The sequence below is a fragment of the Moschus berezovskii genome, chromosome 6, assembly GCF_049115385.1.
Source record: "Moschus berezovskii isolate FMDL1 chromosome 6, NW_MosBer_1.0, whole genome shotgun sequence".
Lineage (NCBI taxonomy): Eukaryota > Metazoa > Chordata > Mammalia > Artiodactyla > Moschidae > Moschus > Moschus berezovskii.
Window position 1 is genome coordinate 35144241 of NC_142465.1, and position 19025 is coordinate 35163265.

General features: G+C 58.5%; 1 protein-coding gene across 5 annotated transcripts; it reads right to left on the reverse strand.

Annotated features, from left to right (window-relative positions):
- Positions 1–559: 559 nt before the first annotated feature.
- Positions 560–13027, reverse strand: CACNB3 (calcium voltage-gated channel auxiliary subunit beta 3). Of its 5 annotated transcripts, XM_055394807.2 has the most exons (14): positions 8192–8285; positions 6023–6105; positions 5824–5946; positions 5498–5620; positions 4776–4891; positions 4388–4452; positions 4170–4189; positions 3891–3971; positions 3632–3690; positions 3355–3464; positions 2896–3047; positions 2593–2688; positions 2352–2501; positions 560–1901 (listed from the first exon to the last, which is right to left on the reverse strand). In XM_055394807.2, the coding sequence occupies exons 1-14, from the start codon at positions 8268–8270 to the stop codon at positions 1587–1589; spliced, it is 1572 nt and encodes a 523-aa protein (XP_055250782.2). In that variant the 5' UTR covers positions 8271–8285; the 3' UTR covers positions 560–1586. The 5 variants fall into 5 exon arrangements, with proteins under 5 accessions (XP_055250782.2, XP_055250786.1, XP_055250785.1 ...); XM_055394811.2 differs by lacking the exons at positions 6023–6105; positions 8192–8285 and adding an exon at positions 12870–13027; XM_055394810.2 differs by lacking the exons at positions 6023–6105; positions 8192–8285 and adding an exon at positions 9570–10184.
- Positions 13028–19025: the final 5998 nt, after the last annotated feature.

Here is a 19025-nt window from a genome sequence, read left to right on the forward strand (position 1 = left end):
TCTGCCAGAAGCACAGTCAGAACCGTTCTCCCATCCTGGAACAGTGTGCCTGACCCCGAGTCTTCAGGACCATGAGCCCACTGCTCTGGAGGGTGAGGAGACGGGCACCAGAGACAGCAAGGAGAGATGAGCTGGGCCCGGCTGAGTCCGTGGTGGGGAGGGGGCTGCAAGGCCTGGGTCCTCCCCCAGTACTCTTACCTGCTCTTCCTTACCCCTTGAAGAGCTGGGCGAGGACATGGAGTTTGAGTTGCAGCTACTTCAGGACCTTTCTGGCCTGAGGCTGGGACATTGTGAGGCTGTGACTCAGCCTCTTCTCCACCTCCCCAAACAAGTCCCTTCTGTGCTGCTGACAGCTTCCCTCCAGGGCCTGGGCATGAGCGGGTGGGTCAAGGGGTGCCCGGCAGTCTCGTGCCTCCCCCAGCTCTGTCCTTTTCCCTTCCCACTCAATGGGTCTTTTCTGAGAGAGTACATCGAGGATACGTCTTCAGCTCCTCCAGACTTGGGCCATGCAGTGAGGCCCTTGGCTACCTGAGCCAGCAGACAGAACAGGAGCCCGAGGGTCTGCGCATGGTGTTTATTCATGATGACAGTGAGGTGGGGAAGGGTCTTGTGGAGCATGCTCTGTAGGTCACACACTAGAGCCTCCTAAGACAAGGGTAGCCGGGCTGACAGGGCCTCTGGGGGCTGTCCGCTGGGTCCTATCTCTCCCCCTCTAATCCTAACGAGCAGCAGCTATGGATCAGGGAATAAAGTCTGAGGCCCATATCCCATGGGCGTGGGAGGCGTGAAGGCCAAGAACAGAAAAGACAGGATGCAAGAGCGAAAGAATGAGTGGGGCAAGAAGGCCCCCGAGGCGAGCCATCCATACATTCTCTGCTACCCTCCCTCCCCCAGCCCGCAGTCCACCATGTCCCTAGCCCCGGTCCCTTCAGATGTTCAGACGCTTCCTGGCAGGTGAGGAGAGCCCTTCCCTTCTGGAGCTTCAGCTGGCCCTAGCCCAGCGTCCGTGCTCCAGCCTTTGTGTGGATGCCCCGCCCCGGCTGATGCCAAGAGTGCCACCCTGCTGGGCTTCGATTGTCTCATGTGGCAGTGAGGTGAGTAGAGGCCCTCAGACCCCAGAGCACAGCCCCTGAGTCCCTCAGGGTAGGACAGGGCTGCGCCTGCTCAGGGGCCTTGTTTCTTCCTCATGCCATGCTGCCCACACCCCACCCTCTTGTCACTCTGAGTGGCATTCCTTCCCTGAGTCTGGTGGGAAGGCCCCTGCTAAGGGGTCCTGGCCTGAGGGCACTGCCCAGTGGGGCAGTTTCTTGTGCAGGAGGAGAGGAAGGTGCCAGGGTACAGCACACACAGCTATTTCCTGGAATGGGAGCCTAGGGTGGGGTCATTGTGCCCAGGAGGTGAGGGGGCCCCCTGCTCTTCTTCCAGAACCTCGGGACTGCAGGCAGGCCTGGAGCTGGGGCTGGGCAGGGGGGTTCGGGCGCTGAGCCTAGTGCCAGCCTCATGCCAGTCTAACTCCAACCTGCCTGGAGCAGGGGCCCCAGCCAGCCTGTGCCTGTGCCTGCGGGGCAGGCTGGCAGGAGGCTGTGTCAGTAGCTGTCCTTGGGCCAGGGCCGGTTGCGCTGCCAGTTCCGGTCACTGTGGTTGTGCTCCGAGTCCTGGGCCAGGAGGCGGTCTTGGGGGTCGTGCCCGTTCGCACTAGGCAGCCCCGAGGTGTGTTGGCGGTGAGGCTGGTACAGGTCGTGATAGGCCTCTGCATAGTCCTCCTCCAGGTGGCGGGAGCTGCGCTGTGAAGATCCCGTCCAGGCTTGGCGGGAGCTCTCGCTGGCCTCATCTGAGGGCATCAGGCTGTCCCGCTCCAGGGGCGAGTGCTGCTCGCCACGCTCCCCTAGCAGCTGCTGGTTCTGGGGGCAAGATGGCAGTTCTCAGTGGGGCCATGCGGACCTCGCCTCAGGCTCCCTCCCCACTCTGGCAGCGTGAGGATTCCTGCCCTCAACTCTCGGTCCCTGGGTACAGGAAATAATGCAGAAGGAGCAGCACACCGGAGTATTCTGCCACTTCAGACAAGGAAAACTGGAGCTTTTGACTCCCGCCAAATCCAGGCTCTGCCTTCAAGACAGACTAGGAGAAGAGTTTGGAGAGTGTGTTTCTTTGGAATCCTAGGAAAAGTGGCCTCTGGTTACCTGTCTCATTGCTTTCTTCCCTCATCAGGGAATGCCTTCACCCACACACCCTTGCTCTGCTGTCTGATCCTTTGGCCTTCAAACTGGAGGTCAGGAATGATCCTCTAGGTGGGGAGGGGGCATTGCTTTGGCTAGCTCAGCCTGAGCATCAGTGCCCCTGGAAATGGTTACCTGAAGTCCAGGGATGGCACTGGGAGGGCCCAGAAGCCCAGGGCCAGGGGCTGGGTGGTGGGTCGCCCTCCAGTAAACCTCCAGGTACTCAGCCAGGTGCTCGCAGGCGTCTTCCAGCTGGTTTTCATCCAGAATCACATCAAATGACTCCTGGAAGGAAGGGGGATGTTCCATCTCTGTCAGCCCACTCCAGCCCCGGAAAAGCAAGAGTGGGCACAGGAGTGGTGCCCCAGCCACTTACGGGTGGGCACTGAACCAGCTTATCGTATGCCATCATTTGCACAGTCAGGTGCTTCATCTGTGACTTCCCCCGGGAGCGGATGAGGCGCTGGAGTACCTGAGGGGAACGGGCAGAGCTGGGCCCAGAAAGCACTGGGCTTGTCCCCGACTCATGGCACGAGGAGCAGGCGGGGAGGACTCAGAGCGGTGTTAGGCAGCAGCAGGAAAAGGGGACTGAGGAGCCCCTGGGCAGGGAGCAAGCAGAGCTGTACGGCATTCAAAGAGGGCTGCCCTGTAGGCCGCCTCCATCACCACGCTGACTTACCTTCGGTGAGGACACTTTGACAAAGACGATAATGGGGGCCAGTGAGGTCTTGGCCAGCTGTGCCGGGTGGTTGATGGTGTCTGCATCCAACACAACTAGCTGCAGGGATTTGGCCAGCTCGAATATGCGCTCAATCTCACTCTGCACTTCAGCTATGAAGGGAGGGAGGGGTGGGGGGAGCCACAATGCTCACCGGTGGCTCCACCCCCATCTGACTCCAACAGGGCTTTGGGGTCTCCCAAATGGTGGATGGGAAGGAATGGTGGAGGGAGAGGATGTTCATCAAGGCGTGGGCAGGCAGAGGCACGGGGAATTGAGACTGGGGTGGGTTCTTGCCAATCCTGGGGAAGGTGGAGAAGGGGTTGGGCAGGAATGCAAGTTGTCAGGGGAGAGAAAGGTATGAGGAAGGTTTTCACTAATGCATGAGTGGGCAGAAAAGCAGGACTGGGGACTTCTCACCAATGCTGGAGCGGGCAGAAGAGCGCTCGATGATGGTCCTCTTGCCAGGATTGTTGAGCACGGATCGCTTTGCCAGTGAGAGGTCTGCAGTGACTCGAGTGATGGAGATCCTGGGGTGGGAAGGGGGAAGCATAGCCCACCTCTAAATTTCAAGCCTAGGCCCCTCCCTACCCAGATCCTACCAACTTTCACTTTAGAGAAGACCTGGCTATAGCATCTGGAAGGAGGCAAGGACTTCTCCCTGGTTCTCATGCCTCTCCAGGCCAGAGCAGCTTACCTGCCATCAAACCTATGTTTGAGGAAGTCGAAGAGCGCCTTCTGCATCATGTCTGTGACCTGGGGCGGGGAAAGGGGGAATGAAGGGAAAGGCGTGGAATTGACTGGGAGCCTTCTTAGAGATGGGTGGCATCCCCAGGTACGGCCATGGAGCTCACCCCCTCCACACACAGACCTTGACGGATGGGCAGTGGGGAACATCCCCTCCCACTGTTCCTGTGCAAGTTTGTAGAGGCAACTCTGGGTCAGGGACCTCTCACCTCATAACCTTTCAGAGAGGGTCCCACCAGCACCACAGGCCGCATGGAGGGTACCACGTCATATGGAGGAATATGTTCCGCCTGCAGAATTGACCTGAGGTCAGGCAAAGTCATGGCCGCGTGGCCTGCCCTTTGCCTGAGTGGGGTGGGGCAGATGCAGACGGTCTGGGCCCCCTCCCCTCTGTGTTTTCTTGCCCCTTCAACAATGACTGCCCAGAGACCTGTCCCCACAGCCAGATGCCATGAGCCCCCCAAGCCCCAGTCCCTTCCTTGACTCACCTGCTTTTGCTTCTGCTTGGCTTTTTGGAAAAGGAAATAAAAGATTAAAGTTGGTGAAGGGGGAAAGACCCTGAGGGCACGGTGTTCCCGTCCCCAGGGGAAACCCTGGGCTGCTCCCAGCTCCAACCCCTTCCCACACTGTTCACGGGGAGGATCTCCCTTCCCCCTGTGTCTGAGTGGCCCACCTACCCAAGACAGGCGGGTGGAGGGGAGGCTACCTAGAGATGGAGGAGGGGAGCGTCGGCTGCCAATGTCACTCAGGCTGGATGGGTTCCCAGATCTCCTGAGAGCAGAGAGGGAGGTCAGTGAGAGTCTGCGTGTCTGCTCTACACAGTACGCAATAGTTGTACACACACACACACCCCTGTACACACACACCCCTGTACACACACACACACCCCTGTACACACACATAAGCCCACATGAGCCTTTGTGTGTGAGCTTCAATACGTGTGCATTTGGACCTGTGCATTGTGAATGTACACATTAGGCCTGAGTGTGCACACTGAGTATGGGGGGTGGGTATGCATGCCTGTGTGGTGATGGGCACCGTGGAGAAAGAGCACATGTGGGAGGGTACTTACTGAGTCTCAGCCCTGCTCTCACCTGGCCTTCTGCTCCTGCTTGAGCCGGATGCTCTCGAGGCGCTGGGGGCTGGGGATGAAGGCGATGTCTCCGCCCTCTTTCACTAGCCGCCCGATCCACCAGTCATTGCTGTATTTCTAGGGGTGGGGTGGGGCGCAAGGGGTGGTGAGAGGAGGTGGTCCAGGCCTCAGCTGCTGACTCTTCTTCAACGAAAAGGGAGGCGCTGGGAGAGCTGGTCTGAGCCAGGCAGCGCAAGGGAAGGGGGTCAGGAGAAGGTGCCAGAGGGGAGGGCAGCCACGTCTGAGACCCCCAAGATTTCTGTGTGAGGCCTCACACTGGTCACAGGGAGCCTCAGAGGCAACTAAGCTAACTGCTCACTTGTACAGATTGGAGCCGAGGCCTAGGGCTCAGGCGGACAGAGACCCTGGGGACCACGTCTCGGGGATGAGGGGTGTGTGTGTGTACAGGGGTGTGTGTGTGTGTACAGGGGTGTGTGTGTGTGTACAGGTGTGTGTGTGTGTGTGTGTACAGGGGTGTGTGTGTGTGTGTACAGGGGTGTGTGTGTACAGGGGTGTGTGTGTGTGTACAGGGGTGTGTGTGTGTGTGTGTACAGGGGTGTGTGTGTGTACAGGGGTGTGTTAAGGATGAGCTTAGGAGTTTCGGGACTTGTATAAGCAACAGGCCTGGGAACTTGGGTAAGAGCGGAGAAACCAAGCAGCTGCTGTCAGGAGGGGGTCAGTCACCTCTTTAATGTGCAGAAAGTCTTTGGCCTCAAAGTTGACTCCAGAGCCCTGGACCGGACACTCCTCATCCAGTACGCCACAGTAGCTGACATTGGTCCTCACAGCAAACGCCACAGGTTTGTGCTGGGGAACACAACCGTCGGCGCAAATGAGGGGAACCTCAGAGCACCCCTTCCAGGTTCAGGGCCCATCCGTCCACCCAACCACACGCATACTCATTCGCACATCCTGCCTGTTGACCCCTCGAGACTTAGGACCTGGCATCAGTTTCCACCCAGCCTGGCCCACTGTGCCCCCAGCCGGCATAGAGGATGCCTTGGCCCTACCTTGGCCCTTTCAAGCTGCTGCTGAGCCTGGCTCTCCACTTCACGCCGGGCACTCTCCCGGTCCTCCTCCAGGGAGACGTCTGAGTCCAGAGATGGGCGGCTGGTATAGGAGTCGGCTGAACCCTGGTGTGGGGAGAGGCTGTGACCTGTGGGCTCAGGAGTGCTGGGTACTAGAGAGGAACCTCTGAACCCTACTAACCTCAGCCTCTCCAGCTCCATGGGGGTGGCTGGCCCCGTCAGTTCCTCCTGTTTCCCCAGGAAAAGGCACCAGTGCCTCTGGGGCTGCAGAAAGCCAGTCCAACCCATATGTGCTGAGATCTGGGCTCTTCCTCCCAAAACTATTAATATTGCAGCCTTGAATAGAGCCTTCATTTCCCTCCTTCCTCCCTTTTCTCCCCTTGACCATCCCCATGAGGCAGAGGGAAGCGAGATGTAGTGAAGATGACATACTGGGGAGGATTCGGAATCTTTGGAATCCAGAAGACCCAACCCTCTTGTTCGCATCAGCCTGCAAAGCAGTCTGGAAACTATTTCCTTAAAATGCCTGGCAGGAGTATAGCCAGCCAGGAACAGTCAAGAGACACTGGTTGGCATGGCACTGGTCCTGAGTGTCAGGATATAGCTGCCTACCCGCTTAGCTCCCCTCTCTCGTCCAGGGTGAAGGGGAGGACGCAGGGCTCCCAACTCCTGGCAGTTACTCCCTCCCTGCTCTCCCTACCCCCACTTTCTTTCCTCTCACACCTGCTGGGACAACTGGCCAGGTGTGGGCAGCACAGACTGAGGAGGCAACAGAAAGCTACCTCCTTGAGTCCAGGTGAGGCCTGGCCACGCTGCCACCTGGCTGACATCTCTCCACCCCTTGCCCAGGGGGATATCAGCCCTGGAGGAAGGCGGTGCTGGTGCCAGGCAACCCAGACAGGAGCAACCCTGGGGACGGAGGGAGGGGGTCTCTGGTAACCTGAGCCAGGAGGGTGTCTGAGTCCTGCTCAGAGGAACTGCCTCTGGGCAATGAGGGGCCTTAGGAGGGTGGCAGAGCTCACCTTCAAGGCCAGGAGGGTGATGAATAACTGAACAAGGGAAGCTGGACCTCAGGGCAGGAGGGAAGAAGTCAGAATGTCTGGGTTTCCCCCTCAGTCTAGGGAAAAGGGAATCTTTTGTTTCCTGCCTCAGTTTCCCCTCTTTATGAGCAGAAGCCAGAAGTGACACTTGCATCAGTTCTGAGGTCCAGGGGGCAGAGATAAGGCAGGAGCCTAGATAAAGGGACCGTGTGGGATTGTACACGTGTGTGTGCGTGTAGTAAATGTTCTCAGGCTGAGGAACATTCCTTCGGACCCACTGTGCATGACCACCGCAGAAGGCAGCGGAAGCCTGATTCTGGGAGGGGAAGACAAACCCACGCACCTTGCCCGGCCTCACCGTGGGCAAGAGGGCTGCTCAGCCTGCGGGTAGCCCAGGTCCTAGTGTGGAAGCTAATGACAAGGTCCGTGCTAGTCCCAAGGCAGGAAGACAGCACGAGGAGGGAAGGGCCTCCATTTTACAGAGCACGTTCCCCATCTCCCTTGAGAACTAAATGAGGCCGGCTTGGCAGCAGGATAAAGAGCGGCTGAGCCCCGGGAAGAACCTTGGCTCTCTCAGCTGCGTAGGGGACCTCGTCCCAGGGGCCTGGGGCGCAGGAGCTGCCTCTGTGGGTCACAGCTGTCTGAAGTGAACAGGGGCCAGCAGGTGGGGCAGGATGACCACTTGCGTTGCTAACACGCCAGATGCTTCCTCAGCGGGAGAGGAGTCTGACCCTCCTCTCTGTTCTCCAGGCTCTCAGTCTAACTGAGTCATCGCTGTGCCCCATTGCCTGGGGCACCTGGGTTACCTGACCTCTTATGCTAAGATGGGAATGACAGGGTCTCTCCCTAATGTTCCGTGACTCACGCTCAGAATGCAATCCCCGCTCCATCTTTCTCAGGTCCTCAGAGCTCACCCATGACTCAGGGAGGCCAGGGCTGCCCCACCAAGCAGACCCTGGGGTCTTGCCTCCCCCACCCCCTGTTATGCCAAAACAGCCAGAGGCTCAGTGCCTTGGAGCTGCCGGGAGTTGGCACTGTGCCCTGGTGGTGCCCCCTCGCCTGGTGAGTGTGTGGGCAGGCTGCAGTTCTACTCTTGCCTGGCATGGGGGAAGGAGAGGAGGGAGATGAGCCGCTGGATTTATTTAGAGCCTGATTTCCCTCCTACTGCTTCAGAGGGGGCCTCAGGGAGAGCAAGGAGCCAGGCAAGAGAAAGGAAAGTGGGGGAGGGTAACCCAGGAACCAGAGAGGGGTGGGGAGGCAGCAGTGGGTTAGCAGGCTGCCCCAAACACCATCCCTATGTCAGGCTTTACCTTGTAACAGTCCCAGCCTTCTCAACCAGGGATGGGAAGAACCTTCTAGGGCCCTCCAGCCCCACAGAGGGAGGTTCATTCTCCAGCTCACCTTGGCACCCTGGGCCGTGGCCAGCTGTCCCTTCAACTGTTAGGAAGAGGTGTTCACCAGAGCCTTGAAAATCATCTGCTCTAGCTGCAATGTAATTAGCCCCAGAGGCCCAGTGGGGAATTGGGCCCAGCAGGGTCCCAGTCCCCGAAAAGGACTGATAGACAGGTGCCTTTCCTGAGCCCCAGAACTCATCTATCCTGGACATGGCAGCAGGAGATGGGAGAAGACACCAACACTCCCCTTTGGACCCTGGAGCACTCTACCCTCCATAGCAGATCAGGGACCCCTCTCAAGTCATCCAGCTGCTTTCATAAGGCGGCCTTCTTGTAGGATGCTGGAGAGAAGGGACTGAGACACTGCTGTCCATCCTTGCCCCATCTTTCCAGGCACTCTCCCTGCTCTCTTGAGCTCCGGGAATCACTGCCTAATGAGCTGATTTGTCTCAGTGGGTCAGGAGATAAAAGCAAAGAGGAGAATTAAATATTTATCAGTTGCCTGGTTCTCTGAGCAAAGAGCTTCCTCTCCATCCCCAGGCCCTGGGCTCCTCTGGCTTCACCTCCCGGCCTCCCTGCTGAGCAGGTGCTCAGGATGCCCCCCTGCTTGGGGATGCCTCAGCAGGAGGAGTGGGATGGCTGGGGCACAGTCAGCCAGTCCACCCATGTGCTGGGCACCCAGTTTCCAGCCTGGGAGAGAAGCTGGGCTGAGGGGTGAGGAGGTAAGGCAGTGCCCGGGGATGGCCAGCTGAAGGCGATAATGGAGGTCCTCAAGTTTTATGATCCTTCTGTCTGAAGGGGCTGGTATGGGATTCTCTGCTCTTCTCCAGGCTCCCTAATCTGTCCTTTACTAAGGCACAGGAGGACTGGATTGTCCCCCTCTGCAAGAGCCCCCGCATCTCCTGTGTCTGCTGTGTGCAGACCCCAGAAATCCTCCCGTGGGAACTCCAGATGTTGCCCGAGGCCTCTCTAATGCCTCTGTGCCCTCAGACCCCAGCCCCGCCTCCCTCTACCCTTCTGTCCTGGGCTGTGGAGCCACCTGCTCCGAGCCTCCCCCAACCCGAGCCCCTCGGCACACGCCGGATGCCCGCTGCTCTAGGACGGGGGCACCGGGAAGCCTCTGGCATGAACATCCATCGCTCCACTTTGCTGGAGCGCCACCCCCCGCACCCCCCACGACATGCCCTGGCCCGCCACAGAGGCGTTCCTCAAAGTCCCGAACCGGGGGAAGGGTCCGAGGGACAGGGGGTGTCACCCCAACTTCCCCACCCCCACCCTCCCCGTGGGCACTCACCGCCTCCGAGTCCTCAAACCCGGGCACGTAGGAGTCGTCATACATGGGGGAGTCCGGGTGGGGGGGAAGCGAGCGGCGCCGGGGGCGGGAGCGGCCCGGAGGCAGCGGCGGTGACAGCGGGCCGCGCCCGGGAGATGCCGCCGAGCCCCGCAGCCCTGCGGGCGGCGGCGGAGAGCGAGAGCGCGAAGGAGGGAGCGAGCGCGAAGACCAGCTGCTCCGAGCTCAGCTCTCCGCTCCCCCCACCCCACCCCCCAAAACCCTGCCGGTCCCACCCCGAGCGCGGCTCAGGAAATCTGGCGCCGGCTCCCGCAACAACAGCGCCCGCCCACCCGGGAGCAGGCGAGGGGCTGGCGGCGGGGGGCGCCGGCCGCCGGAGGGTGGCCGCCGCCCGCGGGCTGGACGGTGGGCGCCGCGCACCGGCGGGGCGGCTGGGAGGAAGGGGAGGAGAGACTGCGGGCGGGGCGGATCCCGGCGCGGAGGGGCGGGCCGAGGAGGGACGCGGAGCCCGAGACGCCAGGCGGCCCAGGAAATGCGCCGCCGGGAAACAAAGGGCCGGCGCGGGGGCGGGGCGGGGCGGAGAGCGCCGCGGGGCCGGGGCCCGGGCGCAGCTGCGGGGCGGCCGCGCAGAGAGAGGGGCAGGGCCGGGGCCGCGGCCGGGAGAGGAAGCGGGGAGGCGGGCTAGTGGGGGACGGAGACACGGAGGGGGCGGGGCGGGCGGCAGGTGAGAGGGCGGCGTGTCTGCGCCCCGGCGGCCCCGGAGACTCCGAGAGCAAACCCCGCAGGGGCCCCGGGGAGGAGTGGGTTTAGCGGCCCCCGGCCAAATGCCGAAAAGTAGCCCCTGGCCCCCGCCTCCCCAGCACCCCCCACGCCAGGCGCTCGGCCCCTTGAGCGCGGGGACTCTCTCGCAGCAAAGGGCCTCGGTGGTTGCCCAGCCCGGGCGGGTTGGGGCCCGGCCACCCGACTACACCTGTTGCGCGGGCAGGTTTCATCCTAGTCTGGCCAGGATGGGGGTTCCCTTCCTCCCTTCCTTGCCAAGGACTGTGCCAGGCATTGCCAAGGCGTCGTGGGAACTGGCGTAGGGAGGGGCTGCTTTAGGCGAACCCAAAGGGAGGGGGAAAGAAGCCAGAGAGTGGAGGTAGGGGGATGGTTGTGGCTGGGACTGAAGGAGGGAGCCTGGCCACGCTGGGGTTGGCGGGGGTGAGGAGGGGGGAGCAAGTCTCCTCAGAGTCACTGGTCTAAGGCCAGATACCCTCCTTAGCAAAAGGCTGAGGGTGGTCCGGGTGGCCAGTGTGTGGGTTGGAGCCACAGGTACCACTCTTCCAGTCAGTCTCCTTCAAAGGGGCACTAAGATTTGAGGTTAGAGACCCGAGCAGCAGCCCTTGTCTTGAGGAAACTTCCTCAAAGATCCACCCATTTGAACTCCAGAGCAAAATTATTCCTTTGAATTTTGATTGCCTCCCTACCCTTTCCTCCCCTCTCTGCCTCCTCCCAGAGATTGGGGCGGGTGGCGGGGATGGGGATGTGAGATAGACAGAGGGGTGCTCTTGGACGGCTTCTGGGTCTCAGTCCTTCTCCCCTCCCAGAGCCTCATACCCAGGAGGGTGAATCTGATATTTGCTCATCCCTTTTCCTCCTGGGCTACAGGGGAGTTAGAAAACCAAAACTCTGACAGGGTTGGGTGAGATCTATGGTAGGAAACACTCTGCCTGGGAGAGAGAGCAAGACCACCCAACCCAACTGGCTTCCCACTTGAGCCACCTGTTCCTGTTCCCTTAACAAGAAAAAGAGAAGGGGGTCTCATCTTAAGACTGTCTTGGCCTGCCTTTAGTCTCTCACCACCCTGTGAATGGTGCAGTCCAGCCCTGCCCAGCACCTAGCTCCCGCAGGGATTTGGCCAACAACTTTCTTGGAGCCCCTATGGCTCACTATTGGGGGAGGCGATGTACTTTCACAGTTCCCTCTCCCGAGTCCAGCACCACTTAGGGCTTGGTTATTTGTTTTGGATTCTTCTCTATCGAAAGTTCCCAGACACTCTTCTCACTTTGTGCCCTCTCCCAGTTCCTCATTATTTCTCATATCCTCTTTTATTCTGTCTCTTCTGTCCTTCCAGAGGGGCAGAAAGGGGGCATTAAATGTGACACAGTAAGACCTTAGGGTGCTCTCTCCTGGTAGGTGATTCTAATGAAGGCGACAGCTATGGGGCATCTGCTTCTCTCCGTCCCTGAATTTACTCTCCGGGCCCCTCCTTTTGGGACTCTACCCACCACCGGAGTGTCCAGGGGACTGTAGGTAACGGTGGATCTGCTATCACCCTCACTCCTGTCTTACACACCTTGTCTTCATCCCCATCTGGGGCAGTGGTGTCTTAAGTCTGCTCATGAAGCATGAATTGCCATGCCAACCACCCCCAGGAGATGCATTCAAGTTCCTCATACCTGGGCCATCTCCTGGGTCCTGCGGGAGCTTCAGAGCCTCTCCCTGGTTCCCTTCTCTCCGAGTTGCTACTCACTGACATTTCTCACCTCACCCACACCTGCCTGCTCTAGTTCTCATGCCAGCCTAGTCTTCCTGTCCTATAACAAGACATGTGCCTGTCACTATCCATGTGGTCCTTCATCCATTTTCTTTTCCCTGGCTAAGCATAAGGAGAGCAAGCTGGGGGTTGGGGTGGGGGGAGGATTCATGGACAGGATTCCTCCTGCCTTCTTCTTTCTAGGAGAGCTTCATTAGACTGGCAGCTGGCAGATTCCCAAGGCATGGAAGCAGGACATGGGGTTGGGGCTGGGGGGAAGCCTGAATAACCAGGTTTGGGAGTTGGAATTCTTGGGAATCTCCAGAATACATTCTAGCTTCTCCTATAAGTGCACCAGGAAACTGGATGGATCACAGTCGCGGAGTGTTGAAGGGAGAAACTGAGGCAGGAGCTAGGACCTCTAGGAAGTCCTCCCCAGCAGTATTTAAGATCTGGAGAAAGCCAAAGCGTCTAGCATTCTAGCTGCTGGGCTGCTCCCAGGGAATGCAGGGAGAAGCACCAGGGAGCTTTGCAGAGTCCTTCCCTCAGTCCTCACATCTAGACCCCTTTCTTGCCCCTACACAGTTTCCCGCCCCCCCATCCCAGTCCCAGTGCTTAGAGGCCGCCAGCACTGGCGCTCCCTCCTTTCCTACCTGCCACCTCTACCCTTAGCCTCACCTACTCCACCTCCCTCCCCATCACTGCAGTCTTCCCCCAAATGCCAGCCCTCTCCCTAGCTCGGAGTGGGCTCTCCTCCCACCCACTGGGGAGGGGGCCCTCGCGTTTACCTCATTCAGCAGGAAGGTTGCACTGGAGTCAGAAAAAGACATAGACCGCGCTGGCGGCCTCTCCCCTTCCCCCGGGCCAGGGGCTCCGAGGCGGGAGCAGGACGGGCAGCTGCTCTGCACACTGGCTCCCGCCTGCACGCCTGGCCTCGCCCCACGCCCGGCTCCCACGGCGCTCCCTTCCCTCTCTCCGGGCTCCCTCCCCCTTCCCTCCTCCCTCCTCCCTCGCTTCCTCCCTCTCTCTTCCTTTCTCGTCGCCTCTGTCACTCTGTCCCTCCCCTGTCGCTTTTCAGCCCAGCTTTCTCCATTTCCGTCTCTTCCCCTCTCTACGATCCCTGTGGTCTGTTTATCTGGGGGCCTGCCACTGCCCTTCCATCCTCATATCTCGCCTTTCTTCCCTGACCGCCCCCCCACACCACCTTCTCTTCCTTAACTCTCTCCCGCGAAAAGGTAGGAGCTCCGGAGCTCCCACCGCCGCAGGCAGAAGGGCAGGAGTAGCCGAAGGGCTGCCCGGACTCTGGAGCTTTAGGCGGAAGGTTCCGCTCCCTCCCGACACCGGCTCGGTGCGCCGGGAAAGAAAGGCGCCGCGGTCTCAGAGACGACTTCGACCTGTCCTCAGTAGAGGAAGAGATCGGAAAGGAAGAATGCGTGTGTACAGCTCGCTAGCCCCAGCGGCCAGCGCTCTGTCTGGGTTCCGGGGAAGCTCCGTCCATCCACACGTCCCAGGCCCAGACCCGGTGGCTCCTATGGGATCCAACTGGCGACAACCCAGCGGAGATGCGCCCGGCGCCCGGGCCGTCTCTGCTGTCGCTCTTCGCTCCCGGGTGCCGGGGGCCGCGGGACTCAGCTTGCGCGGGCGGAGAGCGAGGCGAGCGGCTCCTCCCGGCCGGCTGCAGCGCCCCCTGGGCTCGCTCGCCCCGCCGTCGCGGTCGCACACGCCCTCCAGGTGGTGGCAGCCGTCAGGCTCCGCCTGTCGGCCGGCAGGGCTCCGGCCCTGCCAGCAGGAGGCGCTGCCCTGGCTAGAGCAGAGGCGGCGCGTTTCGGAGCCAGACCCTCGCCCGCCAGAAGCTTAACAGGGCCCCCTCATCCGCTCTTCTTTCCAGGAGCTGCGATCCCACCTCCAGACCCCTTTGGGATCTGCACTCTATCCCCTGCCCCGAGGGGCTTCCTTGAGGTCTTTGGCCCTTCTGGGTCCCTGCGCTGCTCCTACCTCCATCCTGCTCTCCGGGGGCGCTCCTTCTGAGCCCGGCGGCGTCCTGGCCCGGCTTGGGTAGCAGGGAGTACGGAGTCGTGGGACCAGTCCTCGGGTCAGTACCCGCTCCCGCCCGCTTCTGCGGGCACGTCAAATAGGACAAGCCCAAGTTCAGGCGGGGGAAGGGGGGAGCAGGGGTGTAGCCCCAGCCGACTCTCTCCTTGCACCCTTGTGAGCGGATCAGCTTCTCATTGGTCCCTCCAAACCCCCAGTATCCCCAGGCTGGACTCTTCTCCATACCAAAGACTGCGGACGGAGGCAGGGGGCGGCCGACTCCTACGCAGAGACAGATACACCCTGAAGCCCAGTGACCCGTCTCCAACTTTCCCCTCGGCATCAATTAGAACTCTTTCCTTTCGGATCCAGGGTATTATTCCACTTTCCTTGGCCCTTCTTCTAACTCCTTTCCTTTGGGGAGTTCCCGACTCCCCCATCCTCCCATCCTCTGGGGATCTTGGAAGACTTCTCCCCGCTTCCCCGTTCAGCTTCCCCCGTCCTTGCCCCCATTCCGGAGGGAGCTAAAGTGAGGGAGAATCAAGTCTCCTCTTCCCAGCGCCAGCTCCTCCTCATGTTTAACCTGCAAAGTCCTTTGGGAGAGGACCTCCTCTCTCTCTCTGTGGTCTAGTCCCTGCACCCCCTCCCACCAACCTACCCCTCAGTTACTCAGCTTCAACTATTCAGAGGCGATAAAGAGGTTGCATGTGTCCTTTAAAATTGTGCATGGAGGGTTTTATGGGTTTTGTTTTGTTTTGGTTCTAACAGAGGGAGCAGAAGCTTTGCTATCATTTGGCAATAAGACCTGGAGGGAGAGAGGCCCCTCCCTACACCCCTGCTGACCACAGCTAATGGACTAGCTCCTCTGGGCCTTGGGGCAGCTTAAGTTTCCAAAGGAGAAGGGGAGGGAGCGGGGGTGCTGGCCAAGGCAAGCAATTGTTCCTAGCTTCCCCCTCCCTCCCTCCTCTTCAAGAATGTACAGCCTCTCCATCCCTTACTTTAAAATAGAAATATCAATGACTTCTCTCTGAGCCTATCAGAGGGAATATAGGTGCACACACCCTTCAGTTGTTCTCATTTCCACTCCAGCTGCTGGAGCACACACCCCTCTCTCTTTTGCTACTGAGAAAAGGTAGGACCCTCAGAGCTGGACCCTCAAGGCAGTCCTCTTCCAGCCCCCTCCACGTGAGATGACTGCTTAGAGGACCCTTCCTTCTCGCTTTACCTCCCTTAGTGCTCCCATCTCTGGCCCTGACCTCACAGTGTCTGACACCAGTTCAGAGGGGCCTCAGAGCCTGGATGCACTCCTGTGAGCCATGCTTTAGGTTGGCTCCTTCCGGCCCCTAGCTCCAGCATCTGCACCCCCCCCCCGCCCCCACCCTCCAGGGCTTCCCAGACAGCCTTCATCCCTTCTCCCTGATGTCACCTCCTCTCTGACCTCCCAGGTTGTCAGGACCTCAGGATATTTGACAGGACTCTGCTAGCCCTCTTTGTGCAGACACCGCCCTGCACAGGGTGTTGTGCTACTGACCTTGAGCTAGAGTTCAACCCCCACTTGCCTCCTCAGCAGGGCATAACTCACATAACTGTACTCCGTGGCCCTAACTTTTGAAAACCCCTAACTTTTGAAAACAGAGAACAGAGATCACCATGTCTGTCCCTTTATGCCTGCTCTACCGAGAGCTTCTGAGAAAGCTCTGTGGGGGTAGTTTCCACAGGGAATCCCTGTTGCCAACTCCAGATATTACACTGGGGAAGTTCCTCTACCATCAAACCTCAATCCCTCTTGCTGCAATCTCTGTTTTCTTTTTCTGGGCTCTGCCTCTAGACCCGTGGTGATATTTGATGCTTCTGGGCGCTTTCCGGCTCCATCCCCTGACGCAGCATTTGCTATAAATATGTCTGAAGAGTTTCTTGCTGACAGTGCCCAGCAAGACCGCACCTTCCTTCCCACACAAGGCCTCTCTAGAGGGACTGGGCTCTCAGCTGTGTCTCCAAGACCCAACTCTTGCCGGTTCTGAGGCAAGTGGTGTGGCTGCTCTGTGGATTTGGGGGTTCCTTTTCATCCCTGGAAGAGGGGAAGGTGAGAAGGCTGAGCTGCTTAACTCTCATTCTCTTTCTCCCTGGAGCCTGGCTCCGAGTAGGTGGCACATAGTAGGTGTTTGACATATGTTCATTTAGTCTTAGATCTTAGTTTCCATTGACTGTGACTGGTGATTCCAGTTCCACAAAATGGATTGGAGAGAGGAACAAGGCTGGGCACAGGAGGGGAACTCTAGTGCTGCCCCAGGTGGAGGACGGGGTTGAGAGGCAGGCTCCCTAGGGTAGCCTGGGGAAGGGGGTGCCGGCCTGGACTTTACCTCCTTCTCTCCTTTGCTCTTGCCAAACTCTTAACACTTCCAGACACTGAGTTACAGCACCACCCTAGGGATCAGGTCAAGTCCTTCCTCCACCCTCACATAGTTACAAGCTTTGTAAAACATCAGGGGTTGGGTGGGGAAGCTGGGGTTGAAAAGAGACGCGATGGAGGTGGGGAATCCCTGGGAGGAGTGCTGAGGCCTAAGTGGGGGTAGGATCCCCCAAGTGGAGGCAGTGGGAGCATCCCAGGCCTTCCAAAAGCTGGAACAGAGGGAACTTGAGCATCCTTTAGAAAAGTGGGGCTGCTGATGAGAGGCTGAGGTGGCCTCAAGAAGGCTCAGGGCAATGGGAATAAGGCTGACCCTGCTGTGCATACAGCTGGAGTGAGAGAGCTGAGACGTAGGTCCTTTCTTTCTGCACCCCTGGGCTTCCTGCAGGTCCTCGGCTCCTTTATCTCTCACAGGACGCCTGACCTCCACCCAGAGCAGTTCTTTCTCTAAAATAAGAGTTAGTGGGAGAGGTGTCTGTGGTGGGGCTGGAGGCTGGGTACTCTTCTACTTGCTTACTCTAGCTCTCTCAGCCACCTGTGACTCCCACCACTGTCAGTTCAGGATCTGAGCTGTGGTAGCCATCTCCAGCTCAGAATGAGGGCCTGGTGCCCTCAGCCTCCCCGGGAATGAATTATTGAAGAGAACACAGTGCTAGCTGCTTAGGCGGCTGCCCTCTGGGGCCTGCCATTGCCTCTCACTCCGCTTCTCTTCTCGTGGCTCCTTCCTTCCAGCTGTGAGGAAGATGAGGGCTGGGTGCTGGGATGGGACAGGCCTTAGGAGGTATTAAGGAGAGGCTGGAACTTTGTAGGGATGGGGAAGTGCTGACTCGGGCCTTGGGGAGAAGCCTTCTGGGGAAGAGGGCAGAGGACTGGTGAAGAGTTGTGGCCCCTCATCGTGGATCATGATGGAGTGCTCACCCTGGAGCTGGGTTGGGAAACGAGCCTGGAAGACCCTTGACTTGAGGGGCTGCATTGGTGAGGGGTGGACTCCTACATGCCTTTCTGAGTAACATAGAGCCAGGAGTCTGGATCCTTCTTTGAGTCAGCATCAGGTCACTAGGGGTGCTCTGTACAGAGCTCTCTGTTCCCCCGAGCCCCCCTCCACCCTGGAAATAAGGCCCTACTAAGACCAACCTAGATAGTATATTAAAAAGCAGAGACATTACTTTGCCAACCAAGGTCTGTCTAGTCAAGGCTATGGTTTTTCCAGTGGTCATGTATGGATGTGAGAGTTGGACTGTGAAGAAAGCTGATCGCCGGAGAATTGATGCTTTTGAACTGTGGTGCTGGAGAAGACTCTTGAGAGTCCCTTGTACCGCAAGGAGATCCAACCAGTCCATTCTAAAGGAGATCAATCCTGGGTGTTCATTGGAAGGACTGATGCTAAAGCTGAAACTCCAATACTTTGGTCACCTCATGCGAAGAGTTGACTCACTGGAAAAGACCCTGATGCTGGGAAGGATTGGGGGCGGGAGGAGAAGGGGACGACAGAGAATGAGATGGCTGGATGGCATCACCGACTCGATGGACATGAGTTTGAGTGAACTCCGGGAGTTGGTGATGGACAGGGAGGCCTGGCGTGCTGTGATTCATGGGGTCGCGGAGAGTCGGACACGACTGAGCGACTGAACTGAACTGAACTGAACTGAAGATTGCAGGAGAACCACAGAGCAGCTGGAAGCTGGTGCTGGTTTATGGTTGACAGGGAGGAGGGCAACAGTCAAGGGTCAAGGTTCTAGGTAGGTCATTGGTGGAAAGAACACAGGGTGTGGAGTCCGAAAACCATCAGGCAAGTCCTGATTCTATCACTAGTTCAAGCAAGTTACTTGGAGACAGTCTTCTTACTTTTGAAAGGGGCAAGAGCAGTGCTTGCTCAAGAGAGTCTGTGAGAATTCAGCAGGAATATTTGTGTTTCATAAGATGTAAATTCCTATGGAAAAGCTAGTTGTTATTATAAACAGGGAAGCTGCACACAGGGGAGAGAACCTGTCCAGAGTCGTGATCTGCGGTGCCACCCGCGCCCTGTGACTGACCCCTGGTCTTTCCACTTCTGTGGTTACAGGGCTTCTCAACAGGCCGCACTCAGTGCTTGGATCTGGATTTAGACCTAGATCTTCAGATTCTGTCTCCTGGGTTCTCTACATTACACCATGAGGGCTGGACACTCTGGTCCACTCTGACCTTCCACCCGTGCTCAGCACAGGGGACTTCCCCGAAAAGTCCCCCACACCCCGATGCCACAGCGATGAGTACTTCATTCCTTTGTCTCTTGTGTGGCCACACCCCTCTCTGCTTCAGGAATAACACAGCAAATACATTTCTTAGCTTTCCCCTGAGGCAGCATAAATGATATTATCAAGCATTTGGAATGTAGTTTAAAAATAACTTTTTATCATTACAGAAGCAGTGATTATGTATTGGATAAAGGAAATGCAGACAAGCAACAAGATGGGACAAATCAAAACACAGTATTCTAGCCATCCTGTTATTTCCACCATTAATGCTT

What these genes read in the sequence shown, in the direction of transcription:
- CACNB3 (XM_055394806.2), bottom strand. Translation starts at nt 6,271, where the DNA reads ATGTCATCTTCACTACATCTCGCTTCCCTCTGCCTCATGGGGATGGTC. An exon ending in TCAAAGTGTCCTCACCGAAG is followed by an intron (nt 2,689 to 2,895) that starts GTAAGTCAGCGT and finishes CGTTCCCCTCAG; the next exon opens with GTACTCCAGCGCCTCATCCG. An exon ending in AGCTGGTTCAGTGCCCACCC is followed by an intron (nt 2,502 to 2,592) that starts GTAAGTGGCTGG and finishes CCTTCCTTCCAG; the next exon opens with GAGTCATTTGATGTGATTCT.